At 41.6% G+C, this 19,093-nt stretch overlaps 1 protein-coding gene across 6 annotated transcripts in view; it reads left to right on the forward strand.

The window, feature by feature from the left end:
* Nucleotides 1-19,093, forward strand: part of FAM177A1 (family with sequence similarity 177 member A1) — a 39,335-nt gene that overhangs the window by 5,319 nt on the left and 14,923 nt on the right. For 3 of the 6 annotated variants that reach the window (XM_054530022.2, XM_054530019.2, XM_054530020.2), the window contains exons 3-5: nucleotides 879-963; nucleotides 1,236-1,357; nucleotides 3,443-3,616. In XM_054530022.2, coding sequence (XP_054385997.1) covers nucleotides 879-963; nucleotides 1,236-1,357; nucleotides 3,443-3,616 — 381 coding nt within the window. Of the gene's footprint in view, nucleotides 1-878; nucleotides 980-1,235; nucleotides 1,358-3,442; nucleotides 3,617-19,093 lie in introns of all 6 variants that reach the window. The other 3 variants (XM_054530021.2, XM_024231495.3, XM_054530023.2) reach the window with 2 other exon arrangements.

Consider the following 19,093-nt stretch of genomic DNA (forward strand, 5'->3'; position numbering starts at 1 on the left):
CTATCTTTCAGATCTTTGGGGTTTGTTATGGAATTTGCATAATTGGCAGTGAAATTTTTCTTACTTGCAGATTTATAAAATGAAGCATTTGGAAAATTCACAGTGTAACTTTTTTTGTTTTTTGAGACAGAATCTCACTCTGTTGCCCAGGCTGAAGTGCATGGCGCGATCTCGGCTCGCTGCAACCTCCACCTCCCGGGTTCAAGCGATTCTCCTGCCTCAGCCTCCTGTGTAGCTGGGATTATAGGCACGCTCCACCACGCCTGGCTAATTTTTGTATTTTTTTAGTAGAGGTGGGGTTTCCCATGTTAGCCAGGGTGGTCTCACACCCCTGACCTCAAGTTATCTGCCTGCCTCAGTCTCCCAAAGTGCTGGGGTTACAGGCATGAGCCACCATGCCCAGCCACAGTGTAAATTTTATTTGTAATTATTGGATTTCTGGTTCAAGTTGATGTTTGAAAAATAAAAAAATATATATTTTAAAAATATAATTATTGGGAATTTTGTATCAAATGATTTTCTGGTTGGTTTTACCTGTTAGTGCTTCCTTCATTGCCCCCCACCCCGTCTCCGAAGTAGAGGTTGGAATCATTATCCCTAATCTGAAATACTCTAAAATCTGAAGCTTTTTGAGCACTGACATTCCTTCATTTGCCTGTGTCATAGAAGGAAAACATTAAGCCAATGAGAGATTGCTAGAGGTAGCAGTGAGAAGCCTCTACTGTCTTGGGGGTGGGATAGGGTGAGGCGTGGTGGTATACTGTGAAGGATCTGGGCTCTGTGTTCACTGACTGGAGCTGTTGCATTGACATTAGATCCATCCAGTTAGTAGGATGACTGGAGATCTAACTTAGCTCATCTATCTTTCCTTTGCATAGGAAATTAAGGGATCCAAAAAGCTGAGTCATAGTCCAAAAGGAAATGTTGATGTCCGGACAGCCGTAGCCAAATTTTATCTCAAGGGTAAACATGAGACTGGGTAGGGATGGCTATCAGTGCCTGGGGAATGGTGGGGGTTGGGGGTGGGTAGAAGAAAGGTGTCCTGGGTTAACTACTTGTTTATTTTTTTCATAGACACAATAAATGACCTGATCTTCCCTTGTTAAAGGCTGGGATTTATTTGAACCCTCAGGACAGGCTAGAAAGAATTGTGACTTTTTTTCATGTTAATACATCGATAGCCTATGTTACCAAATTTTATTTTTTAAGATAGTTTATTATTTTTATTTTTTGAGATGGAGTCTCGCTCTGTGACCCAGACTGGAGTGCAGTGGCACGATCTCAGCTCACTGCAACCGCCACCTCCCGGGTTCAAGTGATTCTCATTCCTGAGCTTCCCGAATGGCTGGGACTACAGGTGCGTGCCACCACGCCCAGCTAATTTTTGTTTTTTTTAGTGGAGACAGGGTTTCACCTTGTTGGCCGGGCTGGTCTCCAACTCCTGACATCAGGTTATCCACCTGCCTTGACCCCCCAAATTGCTGCCATTATAGGCCTGAGCCACAGCACCCAGCCTTATTTTTATTTTTTTGAGACAGTCTGGCTTTGCTGCCCAGGCTTGAGTGCAGTGGTGCGATCTCGGCTCACTGCAACATCCACCTCCTGGGTTCAAGTGATTCTCATGCCTCAGCCTCCCAAGTAGCTGAAATTACATACGTGTACCACCATGCCTAGCTGATTTTTGTATTTTTAGTAAAGTTGGGGTTTTGCCATATTGGCCAGCCTGATCTCGAACTCCTGACCTCATGTGGTCCTCCTGCCTCAGCCTCCCAAAGTGCTAGGATTACAGGTATGAGCCACCACGCCTGGCCTGTTACCAAATTTTCATGATCTGCAGTTCAAATCCTGGCTAATGACTAAACTTACCTTTGGGAGGTAAAAGGCAGAGAAGAATCATATCTGTTTTCTAAGAAGGACCTTAGAAGATTAAGATGAAACAGTGTATAAAAATAAAGTAGCTTATACTTGCATAACTGGGCAGTTCACTGTTTTTATCACTATAATCCTTTTTTTGCAATAGCAATTCAAAGAGCTTTTCCAGTGGCTGAACAGCAGGCATGGATTTAAATTATGTTTGCTTATAACCACAAGAATCTTTATAGAGAACAAAATGTTTGTACTCTGGACTATCCTAGAGAATTCTATGAACATAGACTCTAATCATGACAGTACTGTAGTCCTGTATATGCAAAAAGAATAAAAGCCCTCCTTTGACTACTTACTCCCTTACCTTCTCCTTCTCCCCCATCTTAGTTTCTAATGGGGTAACCACTGTTGCCAGATTTTTCTTCACAATTGTATGTACTGTACCTTTTTGAAATCTGGAAGTTTAAACTTCAGGCAGTTTTCTTTTTTTTTTTTTTTTTTTCCGAGACGGAGTCTTGCTCTGTTGCCCAGACTGGAGTGCAGTGGTGCGATCTCGGCTCACTGCAAGCTCCGCCTTCCAGGTTCATGCCATTCTCCTGCCTCAGCCTCCCGAGTAGCTGGGACTACAGGCGCCCGCCGCTGCGCCCAGCTAATTTTTTGTATTTTTAGTAGAGACAGGGTTTCACCATGGTCTCGATCTCCTGACCTTGTGATCTGCCTGCCTCGGCCTCCCAAAATGCTGGGATTACAGGTGTGAGCCACCGCGCCTGGCCCAACTTCAGGCAGTTTTCTTAGGAGTTTAAACTTGAGGCAAGAGGACAATGAAAAGAAGCTCTTCACCATCTCCCACTAATATATATATATATATATATATATATATATATGTATATATGTAGTGTGAATATATAGGAGTAAAATTTGTATTAGAATTCCAGCTCAGGCACAGTGACGTATGCCTGTAATCCTAAAACTTTGGGAGGCTGAGGTGGGAGGATTGCTTAAGGCCAGTAGTTGGAGACCAGCCTGGGCAACATAGCCAGACACTGTCCCTATAGAAAAAAAAATCAGCCAAGTGTGGTGGCATGTTCCTATAGTCCCAGGTACTCAGGAGATGGACACAGAAGGATCACTTGAGGCCAGGAATTTGAGATTGCAGTGAGCCATGATTGCACCGCTGCTCTCCAGCCTAGGCAACAGCCAGACCCTGTCTGGGGGAAAAAAAAATTCCATAAGACTACTAAAGTTTAAGAACTTGTGAAATCTTTTTACTATCAGAAATCTCTTTTGTTACATATGTATTACTGGCCAAGACATCTGGAAGTTCAGAGATACAACGCTGATAATCTGCTTTCCAGATTTGGTTTACAAATGGTGGGTTTTATTTGGTCTGCTGTAGTCTTGCCATTGTACTCCAGCCTGAGCAATAGAGTGAGACCCTGTCTCAGAACAAACCAAAACTGCTTAAAGATTTGTTTATTTCTTTACTACAATAAACCTACGAAGAGTTTTTCACGTGTAATGAAAGAAAATTAATCTCACTTGAAACTCTCATATTCTTAAAATATCGTTGATATAGATGAGTAACGAAAGAGGCTTTGAAAATGTAGAACTGGGAGTCATAGGAAAAAAGAAGAAAGTCCCAAGGAGAGTCATCCACTTTGTTAGTGGTGAAACAATGGAAGAATACAGCACAGATGAAGACGAAGTTGATGGCCTGGAGAAGAAAGATGTTTTGCCTACTGTTGATCCGGTAGGTTTGATATTGATGATTCTTTCCTCAGTGGGCGTTGTTTTGATTTATTTTTTTTCCCTAAACATTGAGTGGAAGGGACCTTTTGAGGTTTAAATCAACTATATTCTTATTATAAAATTATGTATGGTGATTTTGATAGAAAATAATATTTTTACATGATATGGATGGAAATATTTCCAGCATTTCAGTAGCCTGAAACAGCTTGTTTTTCAGTGTCAGAGTACTGTGTTAGTATGGATAGATTTAAGATTGATCAGCCGGGCGCGGTGGCTCACACCTGTAATCCCAGCACTTTGGGAGGCTGAGGTGGGTGGATCACCTGAGGTCAGGAGTTTGAGAACAGCCTGGCCACCATGGCGAAACGCCATCTCTACTAAAAACACAAAAAATTAGCTGGATGTATTGGTGGACATCTGTAATCCCAGCTACTTGGGAAGCTGAGGCAGGAGAATTGCTTGAATCTGGGAGGCGGAGTTTGCAGTGAACCAAGATTGCGCCATTGCACTCTAGCCTGGGGGACAGAGCGAGACTCTGTCTCAAAAAAAAGATTTCTTACTAAATTGAGTGCTTGAATCCCAGTTCCTTTGATTTAAGGACTGTACTACCATGATAGTTTCCACCCAAAACTTAGGGAGTTGTTAGCTTTTTAAAATATTGCCTCAACAGGAGAATGGCATGAACCCGGGAGGCAGAGCTTGCAGTGAGCCGAGATCACGCCACTGCACTACAGCCTGGGCAACAGAGTGAGACTCCATCTCAGAAACAAAACAAAACAAAACAAAAGTTTGCCTCAAGTTTTGATTGGAAGATAAGAATATACATTTCTGAACTTTGTGTGCCTTATCAACTAACTTGGAGAATTTCTAAATTATACAAGATGTGACTATATAATTATGAGACTAGCTATATGTTTATAAAGAAATTTGTATTTATTTATAAAGAAATGCCCTTCAAGTAATTATTTTGAGAGTCCAGGTAATCACATATTTACTGACTTTCTAACAGGTACTATTTTAGTTGCCAGTGATATAGCAGTGGGTGATATAAATTTCTGCTCTCATATACTAGTGAGAAGACAGGCAATAAATAAATACGTACTATAATTATCAGGCTATGAAAAGTGCTATGAAGAAAATTAAGCATAGTAACAGAATAGAGAATTGTTTATATTTGATTTTAAAAATGTTATTCCTTTTCATCAGATTTGGCTTTAAATATTTGGCTATTAGAAAATCATGCCAGGCGCGGTGGCTGACACCTGTAATCCCAGCACTTTGGGAGGCTGAGGCGGGCAGATCATCTGAGGTCGGGAGTTCAAGACCAGCCTGACCAACATGGAGAAACCCCATCTCTACTAAAAATACAAAAAAATTAGCCAGGCATGGTGGCACATGCCTGTAATCCCAGCTACCCAGGAGGCTGAGGCAGGAGAATCGCTTGAACCCAGGAAGCGAAGGTTGTGGTGAGCCAAGATCATGCCATTGCACTCCAGCCTGGGCAACAAGAGCGAAACTTGGTCTCAAAAAATAAAAAAAATAAAAAATAAAATAAAAAATCATAAGCAGGCCAGGAGCAGTGGCTCATGCCTATAATCGCAGCACTTTGAGAGGCCGAGGTGGGTGGATCACCTGAGGTCAGGAGTTCGAGACCAGCCTGGCCAACATGGTGAAACTCTGTCTCTACTAAAAATATAAAAAATTAGGCAGGCGTGATGGCAGGCACCTGTAATCCCAGCTACTCAGGAGGCTGAGGCAGGAGAATCGCTTCAACCTGGGAAGCAGAGGTTGCAGTGAGCCGAGATTGTGCCATTGTACTCCAGCCTGGTCAACAAGGGTGAAACTCCATCTAAAAAAAAAAAAATCGGATTTTCTACACAGAAAATATTCAAAGGATTGTACCATATACTCTGAAGGCAGTTCCAAATGCAGGTAGAATATTAGGGGTACATAACTAGGACTAGAATTGCTGGGTCATGTGATAACTGTTTTTTTTTTTTTTTTTTGAGACAGGGTCTCTGTCACTCAGGCTGGAGTTCAGTGGCACAATCTTGGCTCACTGAAGCCTCTGCCTCCTGGGTTTAAGCGATTCTCGTGCCTCAGCCTCCCAAGTAGCTGGGATTGCAGGCATACACCTCCACGCCCGGCTAATTTTTGTATTTTTTTTTTAGTAGAGATGCAGTTTCACCATGTTGGTTAAGCTGGTCCCGAGCTCCTGCCTCAGCCTCCCAAAGTGCTGGGATTACAGGCATGAGCCACCACACCCAGCCCTAACTCTATGTTTAAATGTTTGGGGAACTGCCTGACTGTTTTCCAAAGTGGCTGCACTATTTTAAATTCCTACCAGCAGTGTGTAAGGATAATGATTTCTCCACATACTCAGCATCACTTGTTATTATGTGTCTTTTTATTTTTTTGTTCTCTTGTGCCTTTGCTATGTATCTTCTTGATTTTAGCAACCCTAGTGAATGTGTTATTTCATTGTGGTTTTGATTTACATTTCCTTGATGGTCAGTGATGTTGAGTATCCTTTCAGGTGCATATTGGCCGTTTGTATATCTTCCTTTGCTTATTTTGATTAGGCTATTTGATTATTTATTTTTGTTTTTTGAGATGTAGTCTGGCTCTGTCACCCAGACTGGAGTGCAGTGGCGTGACCTTGGCTCACTGCAACCTCTGCCTCCCCGGTTTAAGCAACTTTCCTGCCTCAGCCTCCCAAGTAGCTGGGACTACAGAAACGCACCACCACACCCAGCTAATTTTTGTATTTTTAGTAGAGACATGCTTTCACTATGTTGGCCAGGCCGGTCTTGAACTCCTGACCTCAAGTGATCTGCCCACCTCAGCTTCTCAAAATTCTGGGATTACAGGCATGAGCCACTGCGCCCAGCCAACTATTTTTTATTTTTTATTTTTTTATTTTTATTTTTTGAGATAGAGTCTCACTGTGTCACCCAGGCTGGACTGCGGTGGTGTGATGTTGGCTCACTGCAACCTCTGCCTCCTGGGTTCAAGCAATTCTCCTGCTTCAGCCTCCCAAGTAGCTGGGACTACAAGCACATGCCACAACGTCTGGCTAATTTTTTTGTATTTTTAGTAGAAATGGGGTTTCAACATGTTGGTCAGGCTGGTCTTGAATTCCTGACCTCAAATGATCCCCCGTCTCAGCCTCCCAAAGTGCTAGGATTACAGGTGTGAGCCAGCGCCTGGTCTTAATTATTTTTTGAATGTTCGGAAGACTTCAGCTGTGAAGCCTCCTTGGCTTTTCTTTGTGGGTAGTTTTTTTGATTACTAATTCAGTCTTTTCACTTGTTATAGGTCTATTAAGATTGTTCCTTTTTGAGTCAGTTGTGTATGAGTTTGTGTCTTTCTAGGAATTTGTCCATTTTATCTGTTATCTTATTTGTTGGCATACAGTAGTTCATTATGATTCTTTTTATTTTTCATAAGGTTGATTTTCCTTTTCATTTTGGATTCTAGTAATTTTGGGCATTTACTCTTTCTTTTTGGTCAATCTAGCTAAAGGTTTGCCAATTTTGTTGGTCTTTCACGAGAACCACCTTTTGGTTTCATGATTTTCTTTGTTGTTTTTCTATTCTCTATTAATTTCTGCTCTTGCCTGTATTATTTCCTTCCTCTGTTTGCTTTAGGTGTAGTCTGTGTTTCATTTTCCAGTGTCCTAGGGCAGAAGTCTAGGTTATTGCTAGGTTTCTTAATTGGGCATTTACGAATAAAGTTTCCCTTTAAGTACTGCCTTAGTTTTATTCCATACATTTTTGTTGTTCTTGTTTACAAATGGGGTCCTGCTATATTGCCTAGGCTGGCTTCGAACTCATGGGCTCAAGTGATCCTCCTGCTTCAGCCTCACAAGTAGTAGGGTTTACAGATGTGCACCACCATGCCCAGCTTCCCATAAGTTTTTGTATGTTATACCTTCTTTTTTTTTGAGACGGAGTCTCACTCTGTCGCTCAGGCTGGAGTGCAGTGGCATGATCTTGGTGCACTGCAACCTCTGCCTCCTGGGTTCAAGCAATTCTCCTACCTCAGCTTCCCGAGTAGTTGGGATTACAGGCGCACGCCACCACGCCAAATTAATTTTTTGTATTTTTAGTAGAGACACAGTTTCACCATGTTGGCCAGGCTGGTCTCAAACTCCTGACCTAGGTGATCTGCCCGCCTCGGCCTCCTGCTGGGATTATAGGTGTGAGCCACTGCGCCCAGCCTATACCTTCATTTTTATTTAAAGTATTTTCTTTTTTTCCTTTTGGTTTTCTTCCTTGACCCATTGGTTATTTAGAAGTACGTTGTTTACTTCCCATGTATTTGTTTGTCTATTTTTTTTCTTTTATTGATTTCTGATTTCACTCCATTCTGATCAGAGAACATACTTTATATTATTTGGCCCTTTAAATGTATTGACGTTTGTTTTATAGCCTGCCTAGTAGGTGGTCTGTCTTAGAGAATGTTCCATATGTACTTGAGAAGAATGTATATTCTGTTGTTGTTGAAAGTGTTCTATAGGTGTCTGTGAGGTCTAATTGATTTTATAGTATTGTTCAAGCTTTCTGTTTCCTTGCTGATCGTCTGCCCTGTTGTCCTATTTATTATTATTGTTATTATTTTTCGAGACAGAGTTTCACTCTTGTTGCCTAGGCTGGAGTGCAGTGACACGATTTCAGCTCACTGCAACCTCTACCTCCCAGGTTCAAGTGATTCTCATGCTTCAGCCTCCCGTGTAGCTGAGATTACAGGCATGCGCCTGGCTAAGTTTTGTATTTTCAGTAGAGACGCGGTTTCACCGTGTTGGCCAGGATGGTCTCAATCTCTTGACCGCATGATCCACCCGCCTTGGCCTCCTGAAGAGCTGGTATTACAGGTGTGAGCCACTGTGCCCAGCCCCTATTTATTATTAAAAATGAGATATTGCAGTCTTCAACTATTATTGTTGAATTGTCTATTTCTCCCTCTCTGTCAGATTTGTTTCATGTACTTTGGTGCTCTGTTATTAAATTAACTGCATATGTATTTATAATTTCATATCTTCCTGATAGATTGACCCTTTTATCATTACAAAATGTCCTTCTTTACCTCTAGTTATGTTTTTTGTTTTCAAGTCTATTTTAGGTCTGGCATGGTGGCTCATGCCTGTAATCCCAGCACTTTGGGAGGCTGAAGCAGAAGGATTTCTTGAGCTCAGGAGTTTGAGACCAGCCTGGGAAATGTAGTGAGACCTTGTCTCTACAAAAGATTTAAAAAAATTGCCATGCGTGGTGGCACACACCTGTGGGCCCAGCTGCTTGGAGAGGTGAGTTGGGAGGATCGCTGGAGCCCAGAAGTTTGAGGCTGCAGTGAACTGGGATCTCACCACTACATTCCAGTCTAGGTGACAGAGTAAGACCTTGCCTCAGAAAAAAAAGGAAAAAAAAAAGTCTGTTTTGTCTGCTACTGATATTGCCATGTGAGCTTTTTTTTTTCTTTTTTTTTTGGGGATGGAGTCTCACTCTGTCGCCCAGGCTGGAGTGCAGTGGCATGATCTTGGCTCACTGCAAGCTCCGCCTCCCGGGTTCACGCCATTCTCCTGTCTCAGGCCTCCCGAGTAGCTGGGATTACAGGTGCGTGCCACCACACCCAGCTAATTTTTTGTATTTTTAGTAGAGATGGGGTTTCACCGTGTTAGCCAGAATGGTCTCAATCTCCTGACCTTGTGATCCACCTGCCTTGGCCTCCCAAAATGCTGGGATTATAGGTGTGAGCCACCACGCCCGGCCAGTGTGAGCTTTTTTATAGTTTGTTTTGTATATCTTCTTCCATCTCTTTTACTGTGAATCTGTTTGTATTTTTTAATCTAAAGCATCTCTTGTAGATAGCATATAATTGGATCTTGTTTTTTTAATCCAATCTAACAATCTCTGCCCTTTGATTCAGTTGTTAATCCATTCATATTTTATGTTGATTTAGTTGGATTTACATCTGCCATTTTACCTTTTATTTTCTGTGTCTCATGTCTTTTTGCTCCTTTCTTTTCTACTGTTATCTTTTGGATTAAGTGAATATTTTCTACAGAAGCATTTACATTTCTTTTTTTTTTTTTTTTTTTTTGAGACAGAGTCTCGCTCATTGCCAGGCCGGAGTGCAGTGGCGCAATCTCGGCTCACTGCAACCTCTGCCTCCCAGGTTGGGTGATTCTCCTGCCTCAGCCTCCCGAGTAGCTGGGATTACAGATGCACACCACTACGTCCTGCTAATTTTTGTATTTTTTAACTTTTGTATTTTAATAAAGACGGGGTTTCACCATGTTGGTCAGGTTGGTCTCGAACTCCTGACCTTGTGATCCACCCGCCTCAGTCTCCAAAAGTGCTGGGATTACAGGCGTGAGCCACCACACTCCACCAATTTTGTGTTTTTAGTAGAGACAACCAAGCTGGTCTTGAACTCCTAACCTCAAATGATCCACCCTCCTTGGCTTTCCAAAGTGCTGGGATTACAGGTGTGAGGCACTGCGCCTGGCTGTTTTTTTTTTTTGTTTGTTTGTTTTTTTAAGATGGAGTTTCACACTTGTCGCCCAGGCGGGAGTGCAGTGGCGCGATCTTGGCTCACTGCAACCTCTGCTTCCTGGATTCAGGTGATTCTCCTGCCTCAGCCTCTGGAGTAACTGGGCTTACCGGCACACACCACCATGCCCGGGCTAATTACTGTATTTTTGGTAGAGATTGGGTTTCACCATGTTGGCCAGGCTGGTCTGGAACTCCTGACCTCATTTGATCCACCTGCCTTGGCCTCCCAAAGTGCTGGGATTACAGGCATGAGCTACTGTGCCTGGCCAGTTTTTGTTTTGTTTTGTTTTTAATAATTTCTGTCTCTTTTTGATACTCTCTACTTGATGTGATACTGTTATACCTTCCTTTATTTTTAATTTATTATTTTCTTAGGTCTTCAAACATATTTATAAAAGCTATTTGATTTTTTTTTCTGTTAAATCCAGCATCTTGTCACTCTCACAGGTATTTTTTGTTGCCTGATTTTTTTTCCCTATGTATGGGTCATACTTTTCTGTTTCTTTGCATGTCTTATAATTTTTTGTTGGAAACTAGATATTTTAGATTATATATTATAGCAACTCTGGGTACTGCGCCCCTATATCTTGTCATTGTTATTTGCCTGTTTATTTGTTTAGTGACTGCTGTGTTCTTTTAGTGAAGTCTATTCTCCGCTCCTATTCTTTCCTGCAAATTAGCTAGCCTATAGTTTAGCCTGTATTTTTATTGAATCTAAGAATCTTCTTCCAGTTACAGTAGTCCCCGCTTTATTTGTGGTTTTGCTTTTTGTGGTTACCCATGGTCAGTTGTGCTCTGAAAATATTAAATGGAAAATTCCAGAAAATTTACTCAAAGTTGATCACCATTCTGAGTAGCATCATAAAATCTTATACTGTCACATACTGTCACACTTGGTACCTCCTTCATCAGAAGAAGAAGGGCGCACACAGTACAACATGATATTTTGGGAGACCACATTCATATAACTATTATTACAGTGTATTGTGATAATTGTTCTATTATTAGCTATTGTTACTCTCTTACTGTGACTAATCTATAAATTAAAATTTATCATAGGTATGTGTATATAGGAAAAAACATAGTATAGGGTTCAGTATTATCCGCAGTTTCAGTCACCCATGGGAGGTCTTGGAACACAGCCCCTGCAGATAAAGGGGGACCACTGTACATTTTGCTACAATCTCCAGTGTTTTTGAGAACACCCTTAGCCTTGGACTTTTCTAGGTGTGTTGCAAATGAAGTCAGTTCCTTTAGGAAGAGATTAGGAGTTGTCTGCTTTGTTTCCTGTCCTGGCTGGCTCCCCTATCCCAGCCTCGCCCTTCTGCCTCTCACTCAGGGCAATCTGAGCCAAGGTTTTGGAGCTGGGGATGGGGACAATGGCTCATTTCTGTCTGAATAACACCTTCACTTTAGGAGCTGAGCATTTATGGGAGGTGGGGTCAGTAGCTTTAAGTATTTTTGACTTGCCTCTGTTGGCGTAGAACTTGCCTCTGCTGCCTTATGAACTGGGTAAAGGCGATCAGGGCCCTGGTGTTCTCACTGGTGCCATGCTCAAGGTAGAGCCTCCATTCTGTGAGCAGAGGCTGGTGGAAGAAGAGAGTCGCCCCCTGTCAACCACACTTACCTGGAAATTGGCCTCAGTAATAGATGAGAAGTGCTGGTTAATATTCTGTTCCTCCTGAGAAGAAAACCCACCTGGAAGCTGAGGGGAGGGGGAACCCTGTATTCTTGGCTGTACCAGTCTGAAGTGCAGTTTCTACCTTCCTTTGCTGGGAGGGTGCTGAGAGGGAGTGGTCTTAGTTCAGTTACCACAGACGTTTGCTTTTGTTACCAAATTTTCATAGATTTTCTTGAATAGATGTTTATTCATTTATATGCCATTAAGACCATTTCCAGGGGCTTTAAATGTTTATTTTTTAATAAATTTCATCAGTTTTACTGGGAAGTGGGTCCAGAGTTCCTCATGCTGTTATGATAGAGGTCTGTATGCACTCTTAAGGTCTTTAATGACCATGTATATAGCATATTCATGTTGGAATTTCCCTGAGTTGTGAAGCCCAATCCAACAGATCCCTGGGTGATAAGAAGTCTTTTTACATTTTCTTTACTGAGAGGTACCATGAGATGTCAGAAAGTTGGTTTTTAGTTCTGGCTCTGTCCTGTAGTGGTCACCTTGCTTTGACAAAGACTTAACTTTCATTGTAGTTAAAGTTCCATGATTACAAAGAAGAGAGATAACTTGCCTCACCTACCTGTAGTTGTTTTTAAAGATTAAATGGATAATATCTATGAAAACTCACTGAAAAGTGACTTGGCTGAGCACAGTGCCTCATGCCTATAATCTTTGCTTTGGAGGGCTGAGGCAAGAGGATTGCTTGAGCCCAGGAATTCAAGGCTGCAATGAGCCATGATCATGCCACTGTACTCCAGCCCGGGCAACAAAGTGAGACCCTGTCTCAAAAAAAAAAAAAAGAAAGAAAGAAAAGAAAAATATATGGTAGTATTAATTGATAAAGCAAATATAGCAAGTAGCACAAGAAATTTTATTTGCGTTTTTTTTTTTTTTTTACTTGAGGTAATTTTAGAACTCGATTCGAGATTGAAAACCCCATAACTTATTTTTTAAATTTTCTCTATAGTTCCTATTTAGTATCATTTGAAAAAAAAAATAGGTCGGGTGCGGTGGACCACGCCTGTAAGCCCAGCACTTTGGGAGGCTGAGGTGGGCAGATGAATGGCAGGAGAATGGCTTGAACCCGGGAGGCGGAGATTGCAGTGAGCCAAGATCGCGCCACTGCACTCCAGCCCGGCAACAGAGCGAGACTCCATCTCAAAAAAAAAAAAAAAAAATAGATCTAGTTCTATATTCAGATTTTAGTATCATTTTAGAGTTTATAAAATTGATTTATGACTCCAATTTTGAAATATCAATTTTAAAGCTTTAAAATTATATTTTCCCTTTGGGGCCAGGCATGGTGGCTCTTGCCTGTAATCCCAGTGCTTTGGGAAGCCAAGGTGGGTGGATCACCTGAGGTCAGGAGTTTGAGACCTGCCTGGCCAACGTGGTGAAACCCTGTCTCTACTAAAAAAAAATACAAAAAATTAGCCAGGCATGGGGGCAGGTGCCTGTAATCCCAGCCACTTGGGAGGCTGAGGCAGGAGAATCGCTTGAACCTGGGAGGTGGAGGTTGCAGTGAGCCGAGATCCCGCCATTGCACTCCAGCCTGGGCAACAAGAGTGAAACGCCATCTCAAAATAAATAAATTAATTAATTTTCTCCATAGTTCCTATTTAGTGTCATTTTCTTTTTGAAATAACAAATCTAGTCCTGCACTCAGATTTAGTATCATTTTAGAGTTTATAAAATTGATTTGTTTTATGATTCCAATTTTGAAATAGCAAGTTTAAAGCTTTAAAATTATATTTTTTCTTTTGGGCCAGGTTCGGTGGCTCTCGCCTGTAATCCCAGCACTTTGGGAGGCTGAGGTGGGCAGATCACTTGAGGCCAGGAGTTTGAGACCAGCCTGGCCAACATGGTGAAACCCTGAAACTCCATCTCTACTAAAAATACAAAAATTAGCTGGGCTTGGTGGCACAAGCCTGTAATCCCAGCTACTCGGGAGGCTGAGGCAGGAGAATCGCTTGAATCCAGGAGGCGGAGATTGCAGTGAGCAGAGACCACCGTACTGTGCTCCAGCCTTGACCACAGAGCGAGACTGTGTCTCAAAAAAAAAAAAAAAAAAAAAAATTCCCTTTTGGTACTTCATGCCTTTAAGAGTGCAATGGGCCAGGTGCAGTGGCTCACACCTGTAATCCCAGCACTTTGGGAGGCCGAGGTGGGCAGATCACTGAGGTCAGGAGTTTGAGACCAGCCTGGCCGTCATGGGGAAACCTCGTCTCTACTAAAAATACAAAAATTAGCTGGGCGTGGTAGCGTACACCTGTAATACCAGCTACTCGGGAGGCTGAGGCAGGAGAATCGCTTGAACCTGGGAGATGGAGGTTGCAGTGAGCCGAGATCGAGCGATTGCACCCCAGCCTGGGCAACAGAGCAAGACTTTGTCTCAAAAACAAACAAACAAAAAAACAAAAAAGTACAATGATTTTTTAAGGCAATATGAGTTGTTACTGTACTGTCAGTTGGTAGCTTTATGTTATAACAGCCTGAAGCTGAGAGAGGACATTTTACTTGAATTCTAAGTAAAATTTTCACAGAAAAACCTAATACAGTTAATGAAGAATTTATACTTAGGAAATGTGACTATACATGTTGACTAAATTAACTGAGATAGAATAATAATTACTTAAGTCTTTAGCAAAATGAGATACAATTTATTACTCTGATTTTTTTTTTTGAGACGGAATCTCGTTTTGTCTCCCAGGCTGGAGTGCAGTGGCGCCATCTTGGCTCATTGCAAGCTCCGCCTCCCGGGTTCACGCCATTCTCCTTGCCTCAGCCTCCCGAGTAGCTGGGACTACAGGCTCCGGCCACCACGACCAGCTAATTTTTTTGTATTTTTAGTAGAGATGGGGTTTCACCGTGTTAGCCAGGATGGTCTCGATCTCCTGACCTCGTGATCCGCCTGCTTCAGCCTCCCAAAGTGCTGGGATTACAGGCGTGAGCCACGCAGCCGGGCCTGTATCTCTGATATTTTTTATAGCTGCCTGAATTGCAAATGACTTCATCTGGTTAATTTTTTATGTACACCCATGTTAATATTAGTCTGTCACCATATTTTTTTTGTTGTTTTTTAATGCTGTAGCTTAATGTAGAATTACATTCGTAAAGTAAACTTGCTGGTGGTTTTATTTCCCTTAAATAACTATAATATTTTTGGAGGGAAACTTTTTTTTTTTTTATTTGGGACGGAGTCTCGCTGTCTCGCCCAGGCTGGAGTGCAGTGGTGCGATCTTGGCTCACTGCAAGCTCCGCCTTGGAGGGAAACTTTTAATATTAATAGAATACATTATGGTTTAATACATTAAACCATAATGTATTCAGCCACTCAGGAGATTTTTCCATTGAATCTTTTTTTTTCTTTTTTTTGCCGGACAACATTCTCATTTCTGTTCAGAAAAGATTTTTAAAGCTTAGAACTAACCAAAGACTTCCACCTGAATAGTTTTTTCAATTTTTCTCTGGCAAGATAAGCACATCTTAAATGCCATTTAGGGAAGTTGCCAGCTGAGTATTTGATTACTTTTTGAATCCTTTTATATAAACAGAATGGTGCTCAGGCAGAATATTCTTTAAATAAAAATGTGTTACCTGCTGTGCATTTCCTTCAACTTACACCAGCAATAGATGGCTGTTAATTTTGTTTTTCATTAATGTAGACTTTGTTTTAAAAGGTATAAGAAGCAAATTTTTTTTTTTTTTTTTTTTTTTTTTTTTTTTTGAGACAGAGTCTCACCCTGTCGCTCAGGCTGGAGTGCAGTGGTAGGATCTCGGCTCACTGTAACCTCCACCTCCCAGGTTCAAATGATTCTCCTGTCTCAGCTTCCCGAGTAGCTGGGATTACATGTACCTGCCACCATGCCCAGCTAATTTTTGTGTTTTTAGTAGAGACAGGATTTCACCATGTTGGCCAGATTGGTCTCAGACTCCTGACCTTGTAATCCACCCACCTTGGCCTCCCAAAGTGCTGGGATTACAGGTGTGAGCCACTGCACCCGGCTTAGAAACAAAAGTATTAAAGCCATTGTCTGATAATATGAAAATCGTAGGAATTCTAATCCTTTTTTTTTTTTTATTTTTTTCTTTTTGAGACAAAGTCTTCCTCTGTTGCCCAGGCTGTAGTGTAGTGGCATGATGATGGCTCACTGTAGCCTTGACCTCCTGGGCTCAAACGATCTTTCCACCTCAGCCTCCTAAGTAGCTGGGACTACAGATACAGGCCACAATGCCTGTCTAATTTTTAAAATTTTTTGTAAAGATAAGTTCTCATTATGTTGCCCAGGCTGGTCTTGGACTCCTCGGCTCAAATGATCCTCCTATTTTGGCCTCCCAAAGTGCTGGGATTACAAGCATGAGTTCCTGGCCTCAAATCCATTTTTCTTGTGTTGTTTAAAGTAGTAAAAGAGCATCTTTTTTTTTTTTTTTTTTTTTTTTTTGAGACAGAGTGTCACTCTGTTGCCCAGGCTGGAGTACAGTGGCGTAATCTTGGCTCACTGCAACCTCCGCCCTTGGGATCAAGCAATTCTCCTGCCTCAGCCTCCCTTGTAGCTGGGATTACAGGTGTGTACTACCACTCCTGGCTAATTTTTGTATTTTTAGTAGAGACGAGGTTTCACCATGATGGCTAGGCTGGTCTCAAACTCCTGACCTCAAGTGGTCCGCCCACCTCGGCCTCCCAAAGTGCTGGGATTACAGGCGTGAGCCACTGCGCCTGGCCATAAAAGAGCATCTTGATGCCAACTTCATGTATATATTTAAATGCCATTGTTATAGTTAATGGAATGTATACATAATAGAGGCTTTTGAATCTTGAATCGTTTTTCTGTTTGTTTTTTTTTTTTGAGATGGAGTTTTGCTCTTGCCCAGGCTGGAGTGCAATGGCGCGATCTCAGCTCACCACAACCTCCGCCTCCCGGGTTAAAGCGATTCTCCTGTCTCAGCCTCCCTTGTAGCTGGGATTACAGGCATGCGCCACCACGCCTGGCTAATTTTGTATTTTTATAGGGACGGGATTTCTCCATGTTGGTCAGGCTGGTCTCAAACTCCCGACCTCAGGTGATCTGCCCACCCTGGCCTCCCAAAGTGCTGGGATTACAGGCGTGAGCCACCATGCCCAGCCCATTTTTCTGTTTTTATTAAACATATTTATGGCCTCAAGTACTTACCATTTATTCTTCCTAACTGTAACATTGAGCTCTTTGACCAACATCTCCCCATTTCCCCTTAACCCCCAGCCTCTGGTAACCACCATTGTGCTCTCTGTTTCTATGAGTTCAGTTTTGGATTCCACATAAAAGTGAAAACGTGGTGTTATGCCTTTCTGTGCCTGGGTTATTTCAGTAGCATAATGTCCTCCAGGTTCATCCATGTCATTGCACAAATGACAGAATTCCCTATTTTTAAAGGCTGAATTGTATTTCATTTTGTATATATGTCACATTTTCTTTATCCATTCATCTGATATGGACACCTAGGTTGGTTCCATAATGTGGCCATTGTGAATAATGATGTAATAAACATGGGAGTGCAGATATCTCTTTGATATACTGATTCCAGTTCCTTTCAATATATATATTCAGAAATTGAATTGCTGGATTGTGTAGTAATTCTGTTTTTAGTTTTTCGAGGAACCTCCATCCTGTTTTCCAAAATGGCTGTACTGATTTGCATTCCCACCAAGTGCACCTGGGTTCCCTTTTCTCTACATCCTTGCCAACATTTGTTATCTTTTATCTTTTTGATAATATCCATTTTGACAGGTATGTGGTGGTATCTCATTGTGATTTTAATTTGCCTTTCCTTAATGATTAGTGATGTTGAACATTTTTTCATATATCTGTTGACTATTCATATGTCTTCTCTTGAGAAGTATCTGTTCAGGTCCTTAGCCTAGTTTTTAATTAGGTTGTTTTTTTGCTTTTGAGTTGTTTAAGTTCTTTACATATTTTGGATATTAACTGCTTATCAAATGTAGGGCTTGCAAGTATTTTCTCCCAATCCATGGGTTGTCACTTCACCGTGTTGATTGTTTCTTTTACTGTGCAGAAGCTTTTTATTTTGATGTAATCCCATTAGTCTGGTTTTGGTTTTGTTGCCTGAGCTTTTGGGGTCAAATCCAAAAAAGTATTGCCCAGACCAATGTTATGTAGTTTTCCCCTATGTTTTCTTCTAGTAGTTTTACATGGATAATTTTTCTAATATGTATTTCAGAATCTCCATCGGTGGCAATAAATAGGTTTTTTATTGTTAAGTAGAAAATCTTTTACATGGTGGAGTATGTTAACAGATGATTGGTATCTTAATGTTAGAGCATTGTGATAGCAGGTAACCATAAAACTACTTCTAATCACCATATCCTTTCTTGTGTTTGTGGACTAGGCATCATGTGAAGTTTCTGTTTGCTCCTGTAGATTTACTCTCTACTCCTCTGCATGCTGCATTGTACTTTGGCATGTATGCACTATATTAGTAGACTCCTTTGTCCTCTGGCTTTCTATTGAGTTTAGCCAATGTGAACCACCAGCAGGAAATTAGAGGGCAGGGAATAAAATGAGGTTGTGTTATTTACTCTTCACCATTCTGATTCTGGGATTCCTTCCTTGTTATATGCCATGGGTAACTGGATTTTCTACTAAGGCCACAGCTACTATTGGGAAGCCTTCTCCATTTGGGTGTTCTCCCGGGGTTCCCAGTAACTGCTCTCTCTTTTTACCCCTTCAGATATTGGGTTTGTGATAGCCCATTTTGTGCTGCTATAACAGAATACCACAGACTGGGTAATTAATAAAGAACATAACTTTATTGGCTTACAGTTGGGGAGGCTGGGAAGTCCAAGATTGAGGGACTGGCATCTGGCAAGGGCCTTCTTGCTGCATCATTGACTGTAGCAGAAGGCAAGAGGGTGAGAGAGAGACAGACAGAGAAGGGGACAGAGCTCATGATTTTATAACAAACTCACTTCCATAATAATGGCATTAATCCATTCATGATTAATTATGCCATGCTGGAGCTGTCATGGCATAATCACTGCTCGTTCAGTCCCAGCTCCCAACACTGTTATATTGTTACCAACACATGTTTTTTAGGGGACACATTTAAACAACAGCAGGGATATTAATGGTTTTCTCAGTGCTATTAGCTCTGGGGTACTATTCTGTTCATTGTTGGAAACCTTGTCCACATCTTTGTAGATAATACCCTATTAGCCAATTAAAAAAAATTTTTTAAATGTGTATAGCTAAAT

This window comes from Pongo abelii, chromosome 15 (genome assembly GCF_028885655.2).
Source record: "Pongo abelii isolate AG06213 chromosome 15, NHGRI_mPonAbe1-v2.0_pri, whole genome shotgun sequence".
NCBI classification, from domain to species: Eukaryota; Metazoa; Chordata; class Mammalia; order Primates; family Hominidae; genus Pongo; species Pongo abelii.